A 17,108-nucleotide genomic window follows, 5' to 3' on the forward strand; every position below is an offset into this window, starting at 1 on the left:
TGTACCTACCGTCCTCGCAGAACTCCCCACTCACTCCTTGGGGGCAGCGGCACCGGCCAGTGATGGGGTCACACGTCCCTCCGTTTTTACAGTTACATTTCAGGCTGCAGTTCAGGCCATATGTGCCTTCCGGACAAGCTGCGTCCCAAAAGGGAAAATAAAGTCACAGATTAACGTCAATAAATCATCACTGTACGGTGATATAGAGTTGATAGGTCTAATTCATCCAGCATGTAATCTGTTTCGGTAATCTGTTCTCTTTAATTCTTTGTTTATAGAACAGTCAGTACAAGGAAAGTGTTCATTTATCAAAGTTTGCAAACAGAAAACATGACACTTCTACAGTTTCTTTCATTAAAAATAAATAGTGCCATACACTAGAAGAAAGGCATGGCATGGCGACTATAAACAGGGGGGAATGGTGGTCCCCCTATGTACAGCAAGCAATGTAAATTGCAAATGAATGCACACGCGGGAGTAAGAGAGGAACAGTCTAGAGATCTTCAGTAATTTCTGTGTAACAGGCACACATATAAACCAGGGCTTATTTATTCAGAAACCAATTAACTGATCGTACAGTGGCGCACCTAGAGCAGGTTTCCAGTTACCCAGTATCTCCCAATGGATCCTACAATTGCTAGGAATCTCCAGCATTAAATGAACGCATATTTACATTCTAGGAAACATAGGGTCTGATTTAGAGACATCTGCAATAACGATGTTTTTGCAGATGAATTTTCTACATCATATGCCTCTGATTCACATTGCGTATGTACCGCGATGCTCTTGTAACAGCGGTTGCAGAGAGGATTTATTTGCAAGGACAGTCAGAACCTGTTTGTGGGCGGTAACGTGGTATGGTGTAACAAAGGCGCATCACAACTTTTCAGGCGTGTCACTGTCTGCGACTGCGATGCCATACACAGTCAAAATGATTTCGATGCTTTCGGTCCAACAGCCATTCTACGCAACCATCAGGTTCGATGATCAATTGAGGTGCATCTGATGGTAGCGTCTTTGTACACATGCAGGAGATCTGAAATGCAGACTGTGGGCATCTTACGACAAAACACGGCGGCTGCAACATTTGCATATTTCATTCCCTGCTGAGTACAAGAATGCAGCAGCAACACCATCTGCTACCGTCTGTAAATAAGGCCCATATTCACCAGTATCTGCATGGGCTTTAATGAGCACATTAGTTTTCGGCTGTAGTGTATTATTTTTAAATGTAGCGCTGAAGTGTTATTTGAACAAATTTCAAAAATGTAAATATTGATATAAAAATGACCTTGGTCTATGGCACTGACGTTTGCAACTCGCTGCTTACTAGCCAAAATTGCTGCAGTAGAAAAAAAACCCCATACTTTCAAAATGGATACATGCTGATAAAATTTCGATACAATGTATGCTCCCCAGGCTGAGGTATATTTATCAAATGGACTAGGTTGAATGCTCATTAGATATTGAATCGCGTGCGGCTAAATTCTTTGAAATCTGGCTGCCCTATATTATTTCGTTTCCAGATGCTGAAAAAGACCATCTCCGACAATTTGTTCATTTGTCCACTTGGTACAATATGGCTGTACTGGAGGGGGTAAACCTCCATTTTAAACTGGTTATCTGACTAAATATCTTTCTCTCCTTAATGTGATTGTATAGCGGAATTTATTGAGGCTATTCCCCTAACATCCCATGTCTTTTACTTTTCTTTCGCTCACTGTTGTAATACGGCTGTTTTATGCTCTTTCCTTTGCGACCCTGGATGACTATATTGTTGTATTGCCATGCCATGTCGACCTATGTGTATTTGACCTGCTGCCTACACTTGTACCATAAAAATATTATTAAAAAAATAAATAAAAACGACCTTGGTGCATCTGCCGTTCACTATGTGAAGCAATGGGTGAGTCACTGCAACCCTAATTCTAGTATTTTGTACACACCCTGCCTACTCTCCAGGAACAACCAGGAGAATCCAGAATTTGGAGAGTCCTCCCAGGTAAGAAGACAATTCTACCGGCTTCCAGACACTTTTCCAATAAAGAGGGCAAAACAAGGTCACGATGATACAGTTTGCTGTTCATCGTGTTTTTTTGGTCACACCAGTGTGGAGTAGTTTTGGTACCTGCACCTTGCCCTGTGATTCCCCAGAGGGCTCCATTAAAAAGTCAGGCTAAATTGCTAGACTGAGACTCCATTGACCAAGCAACAGCACTGATCATGAAAGGAGTGATAGCAGCATATCACCTACCCCCTTACCGCCTAGAGAGTAGGTTTAGCTCATTAAGATATTGTCTGACAAACGTCACACAGGGAATTCAGGCAGAAGAGCCAAAGGTGACAAGAGATTAATAGAATCCGCATTAATGGTGGGTCACCTGTACCATAATATATTGGCCTTGCAGAAAAGTGGGAACCAAAGGGGCATCATCAGCTACTGGATGGTGCTTAGTATATTCTCCTTCATGTTTTGGGTGGCACTCAGGAGTGTGCATATGGCAGCAACCGAAATACTGCCCATACCTTATAGCAAATCGAAATACAAACGGCCATAAACATATGTGCACAACTTGGTTTCCCTTCAAAACAAAACGAGAAAAAAAAATATTCCAGAAACATCTGCCCATTTTAAGCATTGAGGGGGACATTTACTAAGCAGTGATAAGAGTGGAGAAGTGAGCCGGTGGAGAAGTTGCCCATGGAAACCAATCAGCACTGAAGTAACATCTATAATTTGCATACTATCAAACGATACAGAGCTGCTGATTGGTTGATGAGGGAACTTCTCCACTGGCTCACTTCTCCGCTCTTATCACTGCTTAGTAAATGTCACCCTAAATCTACATAAGAGATAAATATCACTCTTTTTATTTTCTTCTTCTGCTGCCTCCCCCTCCATACCCCAATACCCCAAAAGAGTTTGCTGTCAAAGCATACCTCCCAACATTCTCGGATCAAAAAGAGGGACTTCTGCACGCGCATCCGAAAAGGGGGCGTGCCCTAACCGAAAGGGGGCTTGGGCTCGCGGCACTACCACGATCGCGAGTCACGCCCCCGTTTTTCATCACTAAAGGGGGCATGACCAGCACTCCGTGAGCTGCTGGCATGTCCCCTCTCCCTTTCTTCACTGAATAGACGCAGTGCGCATGCGCACAGCGTCTATTCACTGCTGCTCTGCTAAGCAGAGCAGCAATGACAGGAGCATCCCAACTGCCCCTCCCCCACCGCGGGACACTGATCACAGCAGTAAATTTGTTAGCAAATGGGCAAAACCATGTGCACTGCAGGGGGGGGGGGGGGGGGGGGCAGCCATAACATGTGCAGTATCCTCAGGTTGCCTCATTATGGGCCTCTGCCTGCTGGCTCAGGTATAGGCAGCGACAGAGGGCAGTCTGACCCTGTTCCACAGGAGTACAATAAGTGACAGGAAGCCCATAAGGAATTGGGGGGGATGGGTCTGGTAAGGAATTCAAAATCTGAGCATCTGGAAGTCATTTATAAAGAATCCATTCTCTGTCTCTTTGGAAACATTTTATTTTCTGCAGGAAGCGTGTTAGCGCTTATAAGACAACAAAAAATGTTCACGCTAAACGTATTACTGTAATTTGTTGCAAATTCTGCCAATTATTTAAAATATGCAAATGGCTTATAACAAAAATACACAGCGTTTGGCAATGTGATATGGGACAATCAAAGCAAACACATGTTTTAGGAATACAGTAATGATTGATGAGAGTTTAGTTTGCAACAGGTCCGAGATTTGTACTTCTTAAATCCTGCGTAATTATCACCAAATACTTCCTTCCTCCTCCACACTAAACCTACTAGTTTTTTTCTTACTTATTTTTAAGCAGAATAAAACCTTTTCATGTAAACTTCATAAAAAAGCTCCTGTGAACCTGCAGTGATTTGCCTTAAAGGTTTCTTAATGGAAAATACCATTATGTAAAAGCAACACAAATATCTCTAATAGGTCTCATTCTACGGTTGGTTGGTTGGTTGGTTGGTTGGTTGGTTGGTTGGTTGGTTGGTTGGTTGGTTGGTTGGTTGGTTGGATGGTCAATTTGGAGTAGATACACTGCAATTTACTAGCAACTTACTACTATAAAGTAGAGATGTGCGGCTGGCACTTTTCGTGTTTTGTATTTTGGTTTTGGTTCTAATTCCACTTTCGTGTTTTGGTTTTGGCTTGGTTTTGCCAAAACCACCCTTTCGTGTTTTGGTTTTGGATCTGGATCATTTTTTTAAAAAACATAAAAGCCGCTAAAATCACAGAATTTGGGGGTAATTAGCTCATACGGTTTTATTAACCTCAATAACATTCATTTCCACTCATTTCCAGTCTATTCTGAACACCTCACACCTCACAATATTGTTTTTAGGCCTAAAAGTTGGACCGAGGTGGCTGTATGACTAAGCTAAGCGACACCAGTGTGCGGCACAAACACCTGGCCCATCTAGGAGTGGCACTGCAGTTGCAGACAAGATGGCACTATTCAAAACTAGTCCCCAAACAGCACATGATGCAAAGAAGAAAAAGAGGTGCAATGAGGTAGCTGTATGGCTAAGCTAAGCGACAAGTGTGCGGCACAAACAACTGGCCCATCTAGAAGTGGCACTGCAGTTACAGACAGGATGGCACACAAAAAAACTAGTTCCCAAACAGCACATGATGCAAAGAAGAAAAAGAGGTGCAAGATGGAATTGTCCTTGGGCGCTTCCACCCACCCTTATGTTGTATAAACAGGACATGCATACTTTAACAAACCAATAATTTCAGCGACAGGGTCTGCCACACGACTGTGGCTGAAATGACTGGTTTGTTTGGGCCCCCACCAAAAGAGAAGCAATCAATCTCTCCTTGCACAAACTGGCTCAACAGAGGCAAGATGTCCACCTCATCCTCATCGGAGACAATTGCTGGTAAAGGTCTTCCCGGAGGAATTTATAATTCATTTTGATGAACATCATCTTCTCCACATTTTGTGGAAGTAACCTCCTAACACCGATCGCTGACAAGGTTACCGGCTGCACTGAACACTCCTTCAGAGTACATACTGAAGGGGGGCAACTTAGGTAAAATAAAGCCAGTTTGTGCAAGGGCATCCGAATTGCCTCTTTTTCCTGCAAGTATACATATGGACTGTCTGACATGCCTACTTGGATGCTGTCACTCGTATAATCCTCCACCATTCTTTCAATGGTGACAGAATCATATGCAGTGACAGTAGACATGTCAGTAATCGTTGGCAGGTCCGTCAGTCCGGACCAGATGTCAGCTTTCGCTCCTGACTGCCCTGCATCACCGCCAGCGGGTGGGCTAGGAAATCTTATCCTTTTCCTTGCAGCCCCAGTGGCGGGAGAAATTGAAGGAGGAGCTGTTGACGGGTCACGTTCCGCTTGAGTTGACAATTTACTAACCAGCAGATCTTTGCATCTCTGCACACTTGTGTCTTCTGGAAAGAGAGATACAACGTAGGCTTTAAACCTAGGATCGAGCACGGTGGCCAAAATGTAGTGCTCTGATTTCAACAGATTGACCACCCTTGAATCCTGGCAAAGTGAATGAAGGGCTCCGTCCACAAGGCCCACATACTTTGCGAAATTGCTCCGTCTTAGCTCCTCCTTCAATTTATCCAGCTGTTTCTGCAAAAGCCAGATGAGGGGAATGACCTGACTCAAGCTGGCAGTGTCTGAACTGACTTCACGTGTGGCAAGTTCGAAGGGTTGGAGAACCTTGCACAAGACGGAAATCATTCTCCACTGCGCTTGAGTCAGGTGCATTACCCCTTCTTTGCCTATATCGTAGGTGGATGTATAGGCTTGAATGGCCTTTTGCCGCTCCTCCATCCTCTGAAGCATATAGAGGGTTGAATTCCACCTTTTTACCACCTCTTGCTTCAGTTGATGGCGGGGCAGGTTCAGGAGTGTTTGCTGGTGCTCCAGTCTTCGGCACGCAGTGGCAGAATGCCGAAAGTGGCCCGCAATTTTTTGGGCCACCGACAGCATCTCCTGCACTCCCCTGTCATTTTTCAAAAAATTCTGCACCACCAAATTAATTGTATGTGCAAAACATGGAACATGCTGGAATTTGTCCAGATGTAATACACGCAAAATATTGGTGGCGTTGTCCGATATCACAAATCCCCAGGAGAGTCCAATTGGGGTAAGCCATTCTGCGATGATGTTCCTCAGTTTCCGTAAGAGGTTGTCAGCTGTGTGCCTCTTAACGAAAGCGGTGATACACAGCGTAGCCTGCATAGGAACGAGTTGGCGTTTGCGAGATGCTGCTACTGGTGCCGCTGCTGTTGTTGCTGCGGGAGGCCATACATCTACCCAGTGGGCTGTCACAGTCATATAGTCCTTAGTCTGTCCTGTTCCACTTGTCCACATGTCCGTGGTTAAGTGGACACTGGATACAACCGCATTTTGTAGGACACTAGTGACTCTTTTTCTGACGTTTGTGTACATTCTCGGTATCGCCTGCCTAGAGAAGTGGAACCTAGATGGGATTTGATACCGGGGACACAGTACCTCAAACAATTCTCTAAGTCCCACTGAACTAATGGCGGATACCGGATGCATGTCTAACACCAACATAGCTGTCAAGGCCTCAGTTATCCGCTATGTAAAAGGATGACTGCTGTCATATTTCATCTTCCTCACAAAGGACTGTTGGACAGTCAATTGCTTACTGGAAGTAGTACAAGTGGTCTTCCGACTTCCCCTCTGGGATGACGATCGACTCCCAGCAGCAATAACAGCAGCGGCAGCAACAGCAGGCGTACCACTCAAGGATCCTACGGAGGAATCCCGGTTAGGAGAGGACTCCTCAGTCTTGACAGTGACATGGCCTGCAGGACTACTGACGTTACTGACTGAGGAGGAAGTTGACGTTGAGGGAGTTGGTGGTGTGGCTTGCAGGAGCTTGGGTACAGGAGGAAGAAGGGATTTAGGTGTCAGTGGACTGCTTACGCTCTTACTCAAAGTTTCACAACTTGACACTGACTTCTGATGAATGCGCAGCAGGTGACGTATAAGGGAGGATGTTCCTAGGTGGTTAACATCCTTACCCCTACTTATTACAGATTGACAGAGGCAACAGATGGCTTGACACCTGTTGTCCGGATTTGTGGAGAAATAATTCCACACCGAAGACGTGGCTTTTTTGGTAGTTTGCCAAGGCATCACAATGGGCTTCTTCATCCCACAGACAACAGGTGTCTCCCCCGGTGCCTGACTTAAACACACCAAATCACCATCAGAATCGTCATCGTCAACTTCCTCCTCATCGCCAGCAACACCCATATCCTCATCCTGGTGTACTTCAACAGTGACATCTTCAATTTGAATATCAGGAACTGGACTGTGGGTGCTCCTTCCAGCACTTGCAGGGGGCATGCAAATGGTGGAAGGAGCCAGCTCTTCCCGTCCAGTGTTGGGAAGGTCAGGCATCGCAACCGCCGACACACTTGGACTCTCCTTGGGGATTTGTGATACCATCTCAGAACGCACAGTTCTTTTCTGTGCTCTTTCCAGCTTAACTCTTTTAAGTTTTCTAGCGGGAGGATGAGGGCTTCCATTGTCATGTGAAGCTGAACCACTAGCCATGAACATAGGCCAGGGCCTCAGCCGTTCCTTGCCACTCCGTGTCGTAAATGGCATATTGGCAAGTTTACGTTTCTCCACAGACTATTTAAATTTCTTCTTTTGGTTCTTTTTACTGAAAATTGGCTTTTTGGATTTTACATGCCCTCTACTATCACATTGGGCATCGGCCTTGGCAGACTACGTTGATGGCATTTCATCATCTATGTCATGGCTAGTGGCAGCAGCTTCAGCACTCGGAGGAAGTGGTTCTTCTTGATATTTCCCTATTTTATTATCCTCAAAATTTTTGTTCTCCAATATTTTTTTGGGAGTTATATAAGACAATGGTGGTCATTCCGAGTTGTTCGCTCGTTGCTGATTTTCGATATGCTGCGATTTGCTGCTAAATGCGCATGGTACGCAGCGCGCATGCGCTAAGTTATTTAACTAAAAACTTAGCAGTTTTGCTGGTGTTCGTACAACGCTTTTCAGTCGCACTGCTGATCGGTAAATGATTGACAGGAAAGGGGCGTTTCTGGGTGGTAACTGAGCGTTTTCCGGGAGTGTGCTAAAAAACACAGGCGTGTCAGGGAAAAACACGGGAGTGTCTGGAGAAACGGGGGAGTGGCTGGCCGAACGCAGGGCGTGTTTGTGACGTCAAACCAGGAACTAAATGGACCGAGCTGATCGCAATCTGTGAGTAGGTCGGGAGCTACTCAGAAACTGCAAAGAATTATTTAGTAGCAGTTCTGCTAATCTTTTGTTCGCTATTCTGCTAAGCTAAGATACACTCCCAGCGGGCGGCGGCCTAGCGTGTGCAATGCTGCTCAAAGCAGCTAGAGAGCGAACAACTCGGAATGAGGGCCAATATGCGGCACAGGAATGACTGGAATGACTGATGGACAGGACACTACCACTGGTCTGATGCAGCACAACACAACAACACTGTAAGGGACTTGTGGTTGTTGTTATTATTATTATACGTCAGGAGTGGACATATAGCAGCAGCGTATACCACTGTGACTGCCTAGTCACTGGAATGAATGATGGACAGGACACTACCACTGGTCTGATGTAGCACAACACAACAACACTGTAAGGGACTTGTGGTTGTTGTTAGAATTATTATACAGCAGCAGTGGACATATAGCAGCAGCGTATATCGTCACTGGAATGACTGATGGACAGGACACTACCACTGGTTTGATGCAGCACAACACAACACCACTTTATACAGCTGCACTGGATATATGGCAGCAGAGGACACCAACACTGTGACTGGCTGGACTGATGTAGCACAATACACTGACTACACTGGACTGGACAGCACAACACAGCACCACTTTATACAGCTACACTGGATATATGGCAGCAGAGGACACCAACACTGTGACTGGCTGGACTGATGCAGCACAATACACTGACTACACTGGACAGCACAACACAGCACAAGACTCGCCACCCCACTTTCCCGCCCCCACACAGACACTGAACACTGAGGACACTTCCTCTCAATACACTCTCCGAGACTGGAGTGAAAATGGCCGCGACGCGCGGCTCCTTATATGGAATCCAAATCCCGCGAGAATCCGACAGCGGGATGATGACGTTTTGCCGTGTTCGGGTTTCCGAGTCAGGCGGGAAAACTCGAGCCGGGCTCGGAACCGAACTCGGAAGGCAAAGTCCGGTTCCGAACCCGCTCATCTATACTATAAAGAGATGTGTGCGGACCCCGTGTTTTGGTTTTGGTTCTAATTTCATCCATGTGTTTTGGTTTTGCAAAACCACCCTCAGATGTTATGGTTAGGATTTGGGTTTCAGTTAGGTTTACAAAACCTAGTAAAAAAAAAAAAAAAAAAAAACATATATAACCATGGATAAAAATAGCTAAAATCATGCAATTTATGCAAACCAAATCCCCAATTCCGCCCTGTGGTAAGATCCGGGTTTTGGGTCAATTCACAAAATTTGTGTGGATTTGGATTTTCTTCTATACACACACACACACACACACACACACATACATGCATATGTGGGTTTGGCACTCCAAAAAGCACACTGATCCAAATCGGCGGTGCCTCCATAACAAGAAGTATTAGCACGTGAAGATGCGGCACTCATAGCATAAATACCGGACTCAATAAATCCAACTCAGGGTCAACAACGTTTCAGTTGTTTTAAAACCTGACGAAAGTTGCTTGTACAACTGAAACGTTGTTAACACTGTGTTGGATTTATTGAGTCCGGTATTTATGCTATGAGTGCCCGCATCCTCACGTGAACTAATTGGGGTACGGAGAAAACGACACAATAAAAAACAAAAAAACAAAAAAAGTTTACCTTTTGACCTGTCGACCTAGAACATATCGACCTAGAAACCCTGTCGACCTAGAAACCTTGTTGACCAATAGTGGTCGACCTTCCATACCACACACTCACAGGGACAGGCAATTCAGGACATTCACAGGACTAGACTAAGCTTTAGCCAATTAGAGTATTAGAGCAATTACAGGGATAGGACAAACTTGAGCCAATCAGAGCCTTGGGATTTCACAACACAAAAAACTAACTGCAGCAGACACAAGAAGAAAACACGCGTGAAAGGCTCCTGTAGAATACATACTAAATACAGCCATCTTATTTACTATAAGAATGCTTTCTTAGCCATCTTCGCATAACTGACTTAAGAATGGAGATGGATAAGACAGATGAACATGTGAACAGGTATAAAAATTATTATTATTGTTTTTGGCGACAATAGCTACAATGGGATAAAGTGATTGCATTTATAAAATGGCAAATTCATTGCTCAACTTGAAAAAGATTGAAGAGTGACTACAAATAAAATAAAATGAACCAACTAAAATGTTTTCATTGGAAACGACAAAAGTTCACATAATTCCTGGAAACCTGAACTTCAATACCACAAAGAGGCAGCTTTGCTCAACGACGCAGCTTGGATCCAGGTCTCGGCTTTTACCAGTGAGAAAGCTGAAACTCAACCAGGATGAAACGTCCCGATACGTACATATAAAACACACTATACACAAAGGCTCTTTAGACCAGCTTAAAATATCCTTATTTCTATTTTTAACATATGCAAAAGGGTAAGGAAAGTACTTTGAAAGCAAACCAAGGTATTAGGTCAACAGGAATCCAGTACTGGATGTAAGCATGACAAGTCATGCGGCTGCACAGCCAAACCAAAGCAATACAGTATTTTAAACCCATAAACTAATAACTTGTCCGCCACAGGTAGAATTATCACGCAGATGATGTGGCACTCTTACCGCACAATATATGAAGATTATAGCCAGGATTATATGTTATGGACAGTTAAATAACTTTGTAACTGCCTAGCAAAGGATGATGGAGACAAGCAATAAAATGTCAATACAAAAAATAGCAAAGATACAGTAGCATAGCCGACAGTTGTGCATTTTAATAGCCGTAAGAAATGAATAAAGAACAGAAAAATACAACACAGTTGGCCCCACATCACAATATCACAGCTTCAATGGAACTAAGAGGTTCTGGAAGGCAGAAAATTATCTATCAGAAGCTACAGGACCATTACAAGCTCGGCAAACAATGCCGGAAGATATCAGATTGTATATGCGGCTATATTCCTAATGTATCAAGCCTCCTAAAGAGTGGTGTAGATGAGAAATGGAGACGTTGCCGATAGCAACCTCTGGGCTTCTAGATAGCATTTGTCAAATACTTTCTATAAAAATATAAGTAGAAGCTGGTTGCTTTGGACAATGTCTCCATTTCTCCTCTTCACCACTCTTTAGCAGGCTTGATACATCTGCCCCCAAACGTCATAGAGCTGTGAAGATTAGCTATGTCCGGCAATGCAACTTTTTAAGTTCCACTGTAGCTTTATATCATTCCACAGAACAGATATTCTACACCAGTGGATCACAAATTTGGTCCTCAAGGACCCCTAACGGTTCACATATTCCAGGTCACCCTGCAGGTGCACTGTGTATCACCAACTGCCACATTTTAAAAATCTGCAAGTGACCTGGAAAACATGAACCGTTAGGGGTCCTTGAGAACAGAGCAGACTCTTTGTGGGGAAATTCAAATGTCTGAAAAGTCGGTTGGGTGTCTGTTTTTTCCCAACTGACTTTTCAAACAATTGAATACCCCCCTTTATCTCCTATATAATAGCCCAGATCTAACACTGGGTGTGGCTAGAAGCTCTCATTGGGTTAGCAGCGGGTCTATCACACCCAGCCCACAGCTGATTGGGCGAAAAACGCCCTCACACAGGTTACATCCAATGGGAGGTTCTGCCCTTTGGCTGCTGTGTGTTCCCAGAGCAGGATTAACAATGGGGCTGATGGAGCTGCAGCTTCAGGTCCACACCCTGAAATAGGCCCACTGCATCTGCAGCAACATACCCTCCAACAATTTACACATAGAAATCGCTACAAATGCGAAAAGGGGGCGTGGTCACGGGTACAGTAGCATGGCCACGCCCCTTTTTCTATACTTTCAATGGAAGTTTGGAGAGCCAAAAATCGGTACTGACCATAAAAAAAAGGTACTGTGCCTGTCAAAAAGGTACAGTTGGAGGGCATGCCACTGCATCTGCAGCAAGTCTCTGCGCTGTAGATCAGGAAAACAATTTTTTTTTTTACTGCAGCGTCCTATGGGGGTCATTCCGAGTTGATCGCATGTAGCAACTTTTTGCTGCCCGTGCGATCAACTAGATGCCGCCTATGGGGGAGGGTTTTTTTTGCACAGCAAGGCTGCGAACGCTTGTGCAGCCAAGCTATGCAAAAACATTTTGTGCAGTTTCTGAGTAGCTCTGGAGTTACTTACCTGCTGCGATGTCTTCAGCCTGTGAGGTCCCGGAATTGACGTCAGACACCCGCCCTGCAAACGCCTGGACACGCCTGAGTTCGCCGAAACCACTCCAAGAAAACGGTCAGTTGACGCCCCGGAACGCCTTCCTCCTGTCAATCTTCTTGCGATCGTGGCAGCGAACGCTTTCTTCATTCTTCTTGTCGTTGCCCAGCGACGGCCGTCCCTGGGCAATGACGCGCCTGTGCACTGCGGCCACCGCGCATGTGCAGAACCGGCCATTCGCACCGCTACAAAAAACAGCAGCGTGCGAACGGGTCAGAATGACCCCCTATGTCCTGCTTCCAGTCCGCCTGCCCCCATCAACAATCCCCACTCCCTAGCCGCGGCGCAGGTGGAATAAAAGCTGCTGCGGCCACCGGCATGGATGTCTATGAAAGCGGCGCAGCAGAAGGCTTTCATAGCCCTCCCTGCACCACATACTCTCTGAGCCCCGGAGCCTCCTCTGTGCGTGATGTCACAGAAGTGCCTCCCCGTGACAGCCGCGTGATCCCCAGAGGCCCTGACTCCGCAACACAGCACCTGGCCAGCCTGGAAGCCCCGAGATGGCTAATGTAACGGATAGAGTGTGTGATATTGTGAATGGTAATGTCTGGACGCTGAATCAATGTAAAAGGTGCAGTGCAGTGGGTGTGCAGTGTCACCTTTTACATTGTTTCAGCCAGTCAGTTAGTTCTGCCAGCCAGTCACTATTGTTAGCGCCTGTGTCCCAACGCGCTGCATTACAGGGAAGTAGACGCACTAAATAAACAACACCTCTCAGCAGCCCTTAACGCCAAAGCATTCTGGCGCTAAGGCCTGCTGGGAGCTGTAGTTTATTGAGTGCATCTTCTTCCCTGTAATGTGGCGCGTTGGGACACCGGCTCTAACAATAGTGACTGGCTGCTTGGCTGCTGTGCGAGTCTCCGGGAGAGCTACTGCCAAAGGGAGGACAGCAGCTTAGCTGCTTCCAGGAGGAAAAGCAGGAGAAGCATTACCCGCCCCTCCCCCACTCGCAGTACCTCCGAGCCCCATCCGCGGCACCCCCACACCCCCCTCCACCACCCGTGGTGGCTCCGGACCCCCACCCGCAGCACCACCACACCCGCTCCTCCCCCACCCGCGGCACCCACCCCTCCCCCACCCACGGCACCACCGGGCCAGCCCCGCAACCGCCACTCCCCCAACCACAGCACCTACTAGGTGATTCATCAGACCCTGCGTGCGCTGTTCATGCCGTTGCAAGGGGCTACGACCACTTAATCATCGCAGGTCCTTTGTCCGTGCAATATTTAACCACTCACACAATTATGATTGGAGGTAATACTCCATATGATACAAATATTGCACGCCACAAGGGCGTGCAAGGGTTAAGGGAGCGTAGCCCCTTGCAACGGTGTAAAGAGCGCCCGTAGGGAGCGATAAATCACCTAGTATGTAAGAATGTCACTCTCCCCTATCTGCAGCTGTAGATAAGAAAACATTTATTCGTGTATAATGTATCCAACCATAAGAATCTATCAAGTTAAAAAAAAAAATCATTGTTGACAACACAATGCTTTAAGGGTTTGAATTAAACTTAAATGTCTTACTTTGGTTGCATATAAGCCCGGTCCATCCAGCAGAGCAGACACAGCCATCCTCCTCTGTGTTACATGTTCCATCATTCTGACAGTCGTCACATGTCAGCGTGCAGTCTGGGCCAAAAGTACCGTCAAAACAAACTGTAACGGTCCAAACAAGAGAAAGTTACTAACAGGTTTATGTTTTTCTTTCATTTTCTTCTTCTTTACAAGACAGAAATAACTGCCCCAGTTTGGGACCAGTGACCCGGCAGAAAGCGACATTGGCTTCTTCAAAGAAGTAGTGGCAAACAGCTCCATCTCTTACTCCACAAGCAGTCAGCTAACACACCACTCAGCTAGCTGCTGCAAATGCTCACACTTGTGGCATGGTGCTATGAGCAACGTTAATGTGCTTGCACACGAAAGCAAACATTTGTAAAATACTTACAGCTACTACAGTTATTTTTCCTGTTCTGTTTCTCTCTCTCTTTCTGGGGGAGATGTAGCAAGCCTTGGAGAGAGATAAAGTGGAGAAGTTGCCTAAAAAAAGCAACCAATGAGCTTCTAACAGTCATTTATCTAGCACAGCCACACCAGGTTGATTGCTTTGGCCAAGTTCTCCACTTCATCTCTCTCCAAGGCTTGACACAACTCCCCTCCTCTCTTTTCTGCATGAGATCCTGTGGTCCACCGGCCTCAAACAGTGTCAGTTTATGACTAAAGTATTTTAGTCCATTACATTTGTTACTAACCCTTTATGTCAAATCAAGTTGTGGCCAAATTTCTCTCTAGACTAAAAATGTCCAGTCACGTGTAATGATAGATGGGAGACGGATCTTTTGGATCTCTCTGGTAGTTAAGCTTTCACATCCAATGGCTTTGCAGTGTGCAAACTGCTGGAACTCCTCAGCAATAGCATTAGGATGCCAGTGAGACTAAGAACACCCCTGCTTAGGAGCAGAGTTTTCACTGGGGTTCCAAGAAGAGCCTTGAATTACATAGGACACACGAAACTCCAATACATTCCAAATTGCCATTATATGTGGTGGAAAGAAGTGTTACTTACTGATGTGGCAACACTAATATTAATACGTTTGGCCTACATAGTCTACATATAACTTGAGCTTTACTGATTGGGCATAATTAAATTGTATTCAAATCTCCATCCCAATCCATAATACCAGTCCCAAACACTTATTACCACACTCAAGTTTTTTCTAGCAAATTGTCCCTCAAACCTCCATACCTGAATTACCTTCAAGATACACAAACTATAGCGAGAAGATGCAGTAGTCACTAACCCAACTGTCCTTCCTGAATAGTGACGGCATTTCTGGATCTCCTCGGAGACCCAGGTGCTATAACAAGTTTAACAACCAAGTCTGCATCTATTAGAATAAGCCAGTCACTAACGAATAGACCTGTGCTCCTGATCGGTGATCTGGAAAACATGCACTGCTGAGATAGTCATTGAGGACTGGGATACTCGTTTCCCCATGTTCTTTAAGGCTGAGTTACATGTAATACGTTTTAATCATTGCCAATACTGTAACAACCAACAAATCAGCTTAGACATTCAGTATAAACAGTAATAACTTCTAAGTGTTATTAAAACCATATGGAACCGTGTGCCAGTGTGTAAGAAAAGGATATCATTTACCATTTAATTAAACAGCACTTTTCATGTGAGAGACAAGATTCCTGTTGTGAGCAAACAATAGCTAATGACGCTAATAACTGGGTAAGTGGATAAGTGCTTATGGGTCGTTTTGTTATAAGTGGAAACATTCAGCAATAGCAAAATATGTAGATGGTAGTAAAGAAACAATCATGTTGCTATTGGTTACCGAATGACTCAGAAAGCGTGTGCTCCCCCCTGGCTTCTGCCTCCTCCTCCTCCTCTTCATCATACTCGTCATCATCAAATATTTGGGCAAATTCATCTCTCAGTAAAGTAACTTGAGGAAGGGAGTGTTCAACTGGGCGGCGCCTGGAATCTGTTCCCTGGACAGCTGGAGGGGAAAAAGCAAAAAAACACACAGTAAGGGAGTGGGATATTATACCAACATAGAATTTGATGGCCGATAAGAACCACTTGGCCCTTCTCGTCTGCCCTATGCACCTACACGCACACACTTACAGTACACATTAGGGTTCATTTGTGTTCAGGAGCCAATTAACCTACAAGTATATTTTTGGATTGTGGATGGAAGCCGGAGTACCCAGAGGAAACCCATGCTAGCACAGGAAGAATATACACAGTAAGGGCCAGTCAAGCTAACCATTAAACCATCCATACTGCCCTATGTGCCGTGTACGTATCCATTCTGAGGGCGTCACCAATGTGGATGAGTATACAAGATGTTCATTTAATGAGAAACATCAGATTATTGGCTTATATCCCAAAACATTGGATTCACCGTTCATTCATGGAGCCCAAGAGAACCCAGATTCCCGCTATGGCACATACTGTAGCTGTAAGGAGCAGGATGGTCACATATGCAATAGATCAGTAGCTAGGCTAATTAAAGGCATTGCTAACAATAATTAGACCTTTGCAAAGTATACATATAAGGACTTTTCCTCCTATCCATTCAACAAGGCGCACTTTCAGAGTAGGTATATAGCTTGCAGTGTATTCTAGGTTGACCATTAGGGTGCAGATGTACAAAACCAGTGTGAATAGCAATACATAGCGGGTGTGCATGCCCTTTGTTTTGTAGTGTTACTTCTGTAATATGCATCTTGCCCGTTATGCCTATATGCAGGAAGCAGGCATATCACTGTATCATGTCCTGCTTAGCAGACATGCTGGAGCCACATCGCAAGTTATCTGCTAGTGCAGTGGTTCTCAAACTGTGTGCCTAGGCACCCTGGGGTGCCTCAGGACACTTGCACGGGTGCCTTAGATTTGTGGTCAAGGACCAATCAAAATTATTTATGGTCAATGTAATAGGCAAAACCAGTGCTGGCAGCTGCCAATCATAAAATATGTGGACAAACAGAAGCAAATCTTGTTCCTCACCACATAACAGAATCTAAAGATGACATATAAACACAATTTTTTATTTAATATTTATTTAAAAATTTCTC

General features: G+C 45.1%; 1 protein-coding gene across 3 annotated transcripts in view; it reads right to left on the reverse strand.

Moving 5' to 3' along the window:
* MEGF6 (multiple EGF like domains 6) overlaps nucleotides 1–17,108 on the reverse strand; it is a 225,973-nt gene that overhangs the window by 134,503 nt on the left and 74,362 nt on the right. For all 3 annotated transcript variants that reach the window (XM_063943353.1, XM_063943351.1, XM_063943352.1), the window contains exons 9-11: nucleotides 15,863–16,027; nucleotides 14,043–14,174; nucleotides 10–138 (exon numbers count right to left, since the gene is read on the reverse strand). In XM_063943353.1, the coding sequence (XP_063799423.1) occupies nucleotides 10–138; nucleotides 14,043–14,174; nucleotides 15,863–16,027 (426 nt within the window). The remainder of the gene's footprint in view (nucleotides 1–9; nucleotides 139–14,042; nucleotides 14,175–15,862; nucleotides 16,028–17,108) is intronic.

Source organism: Pseudophryne corroboree, chromosome 10, assembly GCF_028390025.1.
Source record: "Pseudophryne corroboree isolate aPseCor3 chromosome 10, aPseCor3.hap2, whole genome shotgun sequence".
In the NCBI taxonomy this organism is placed as follows: Eukaryota; Metazoa; Chordata; class Amphibia; order Anura; family Myobatrachidae; genus Pseudophryne; species Pseudophryne corroboree.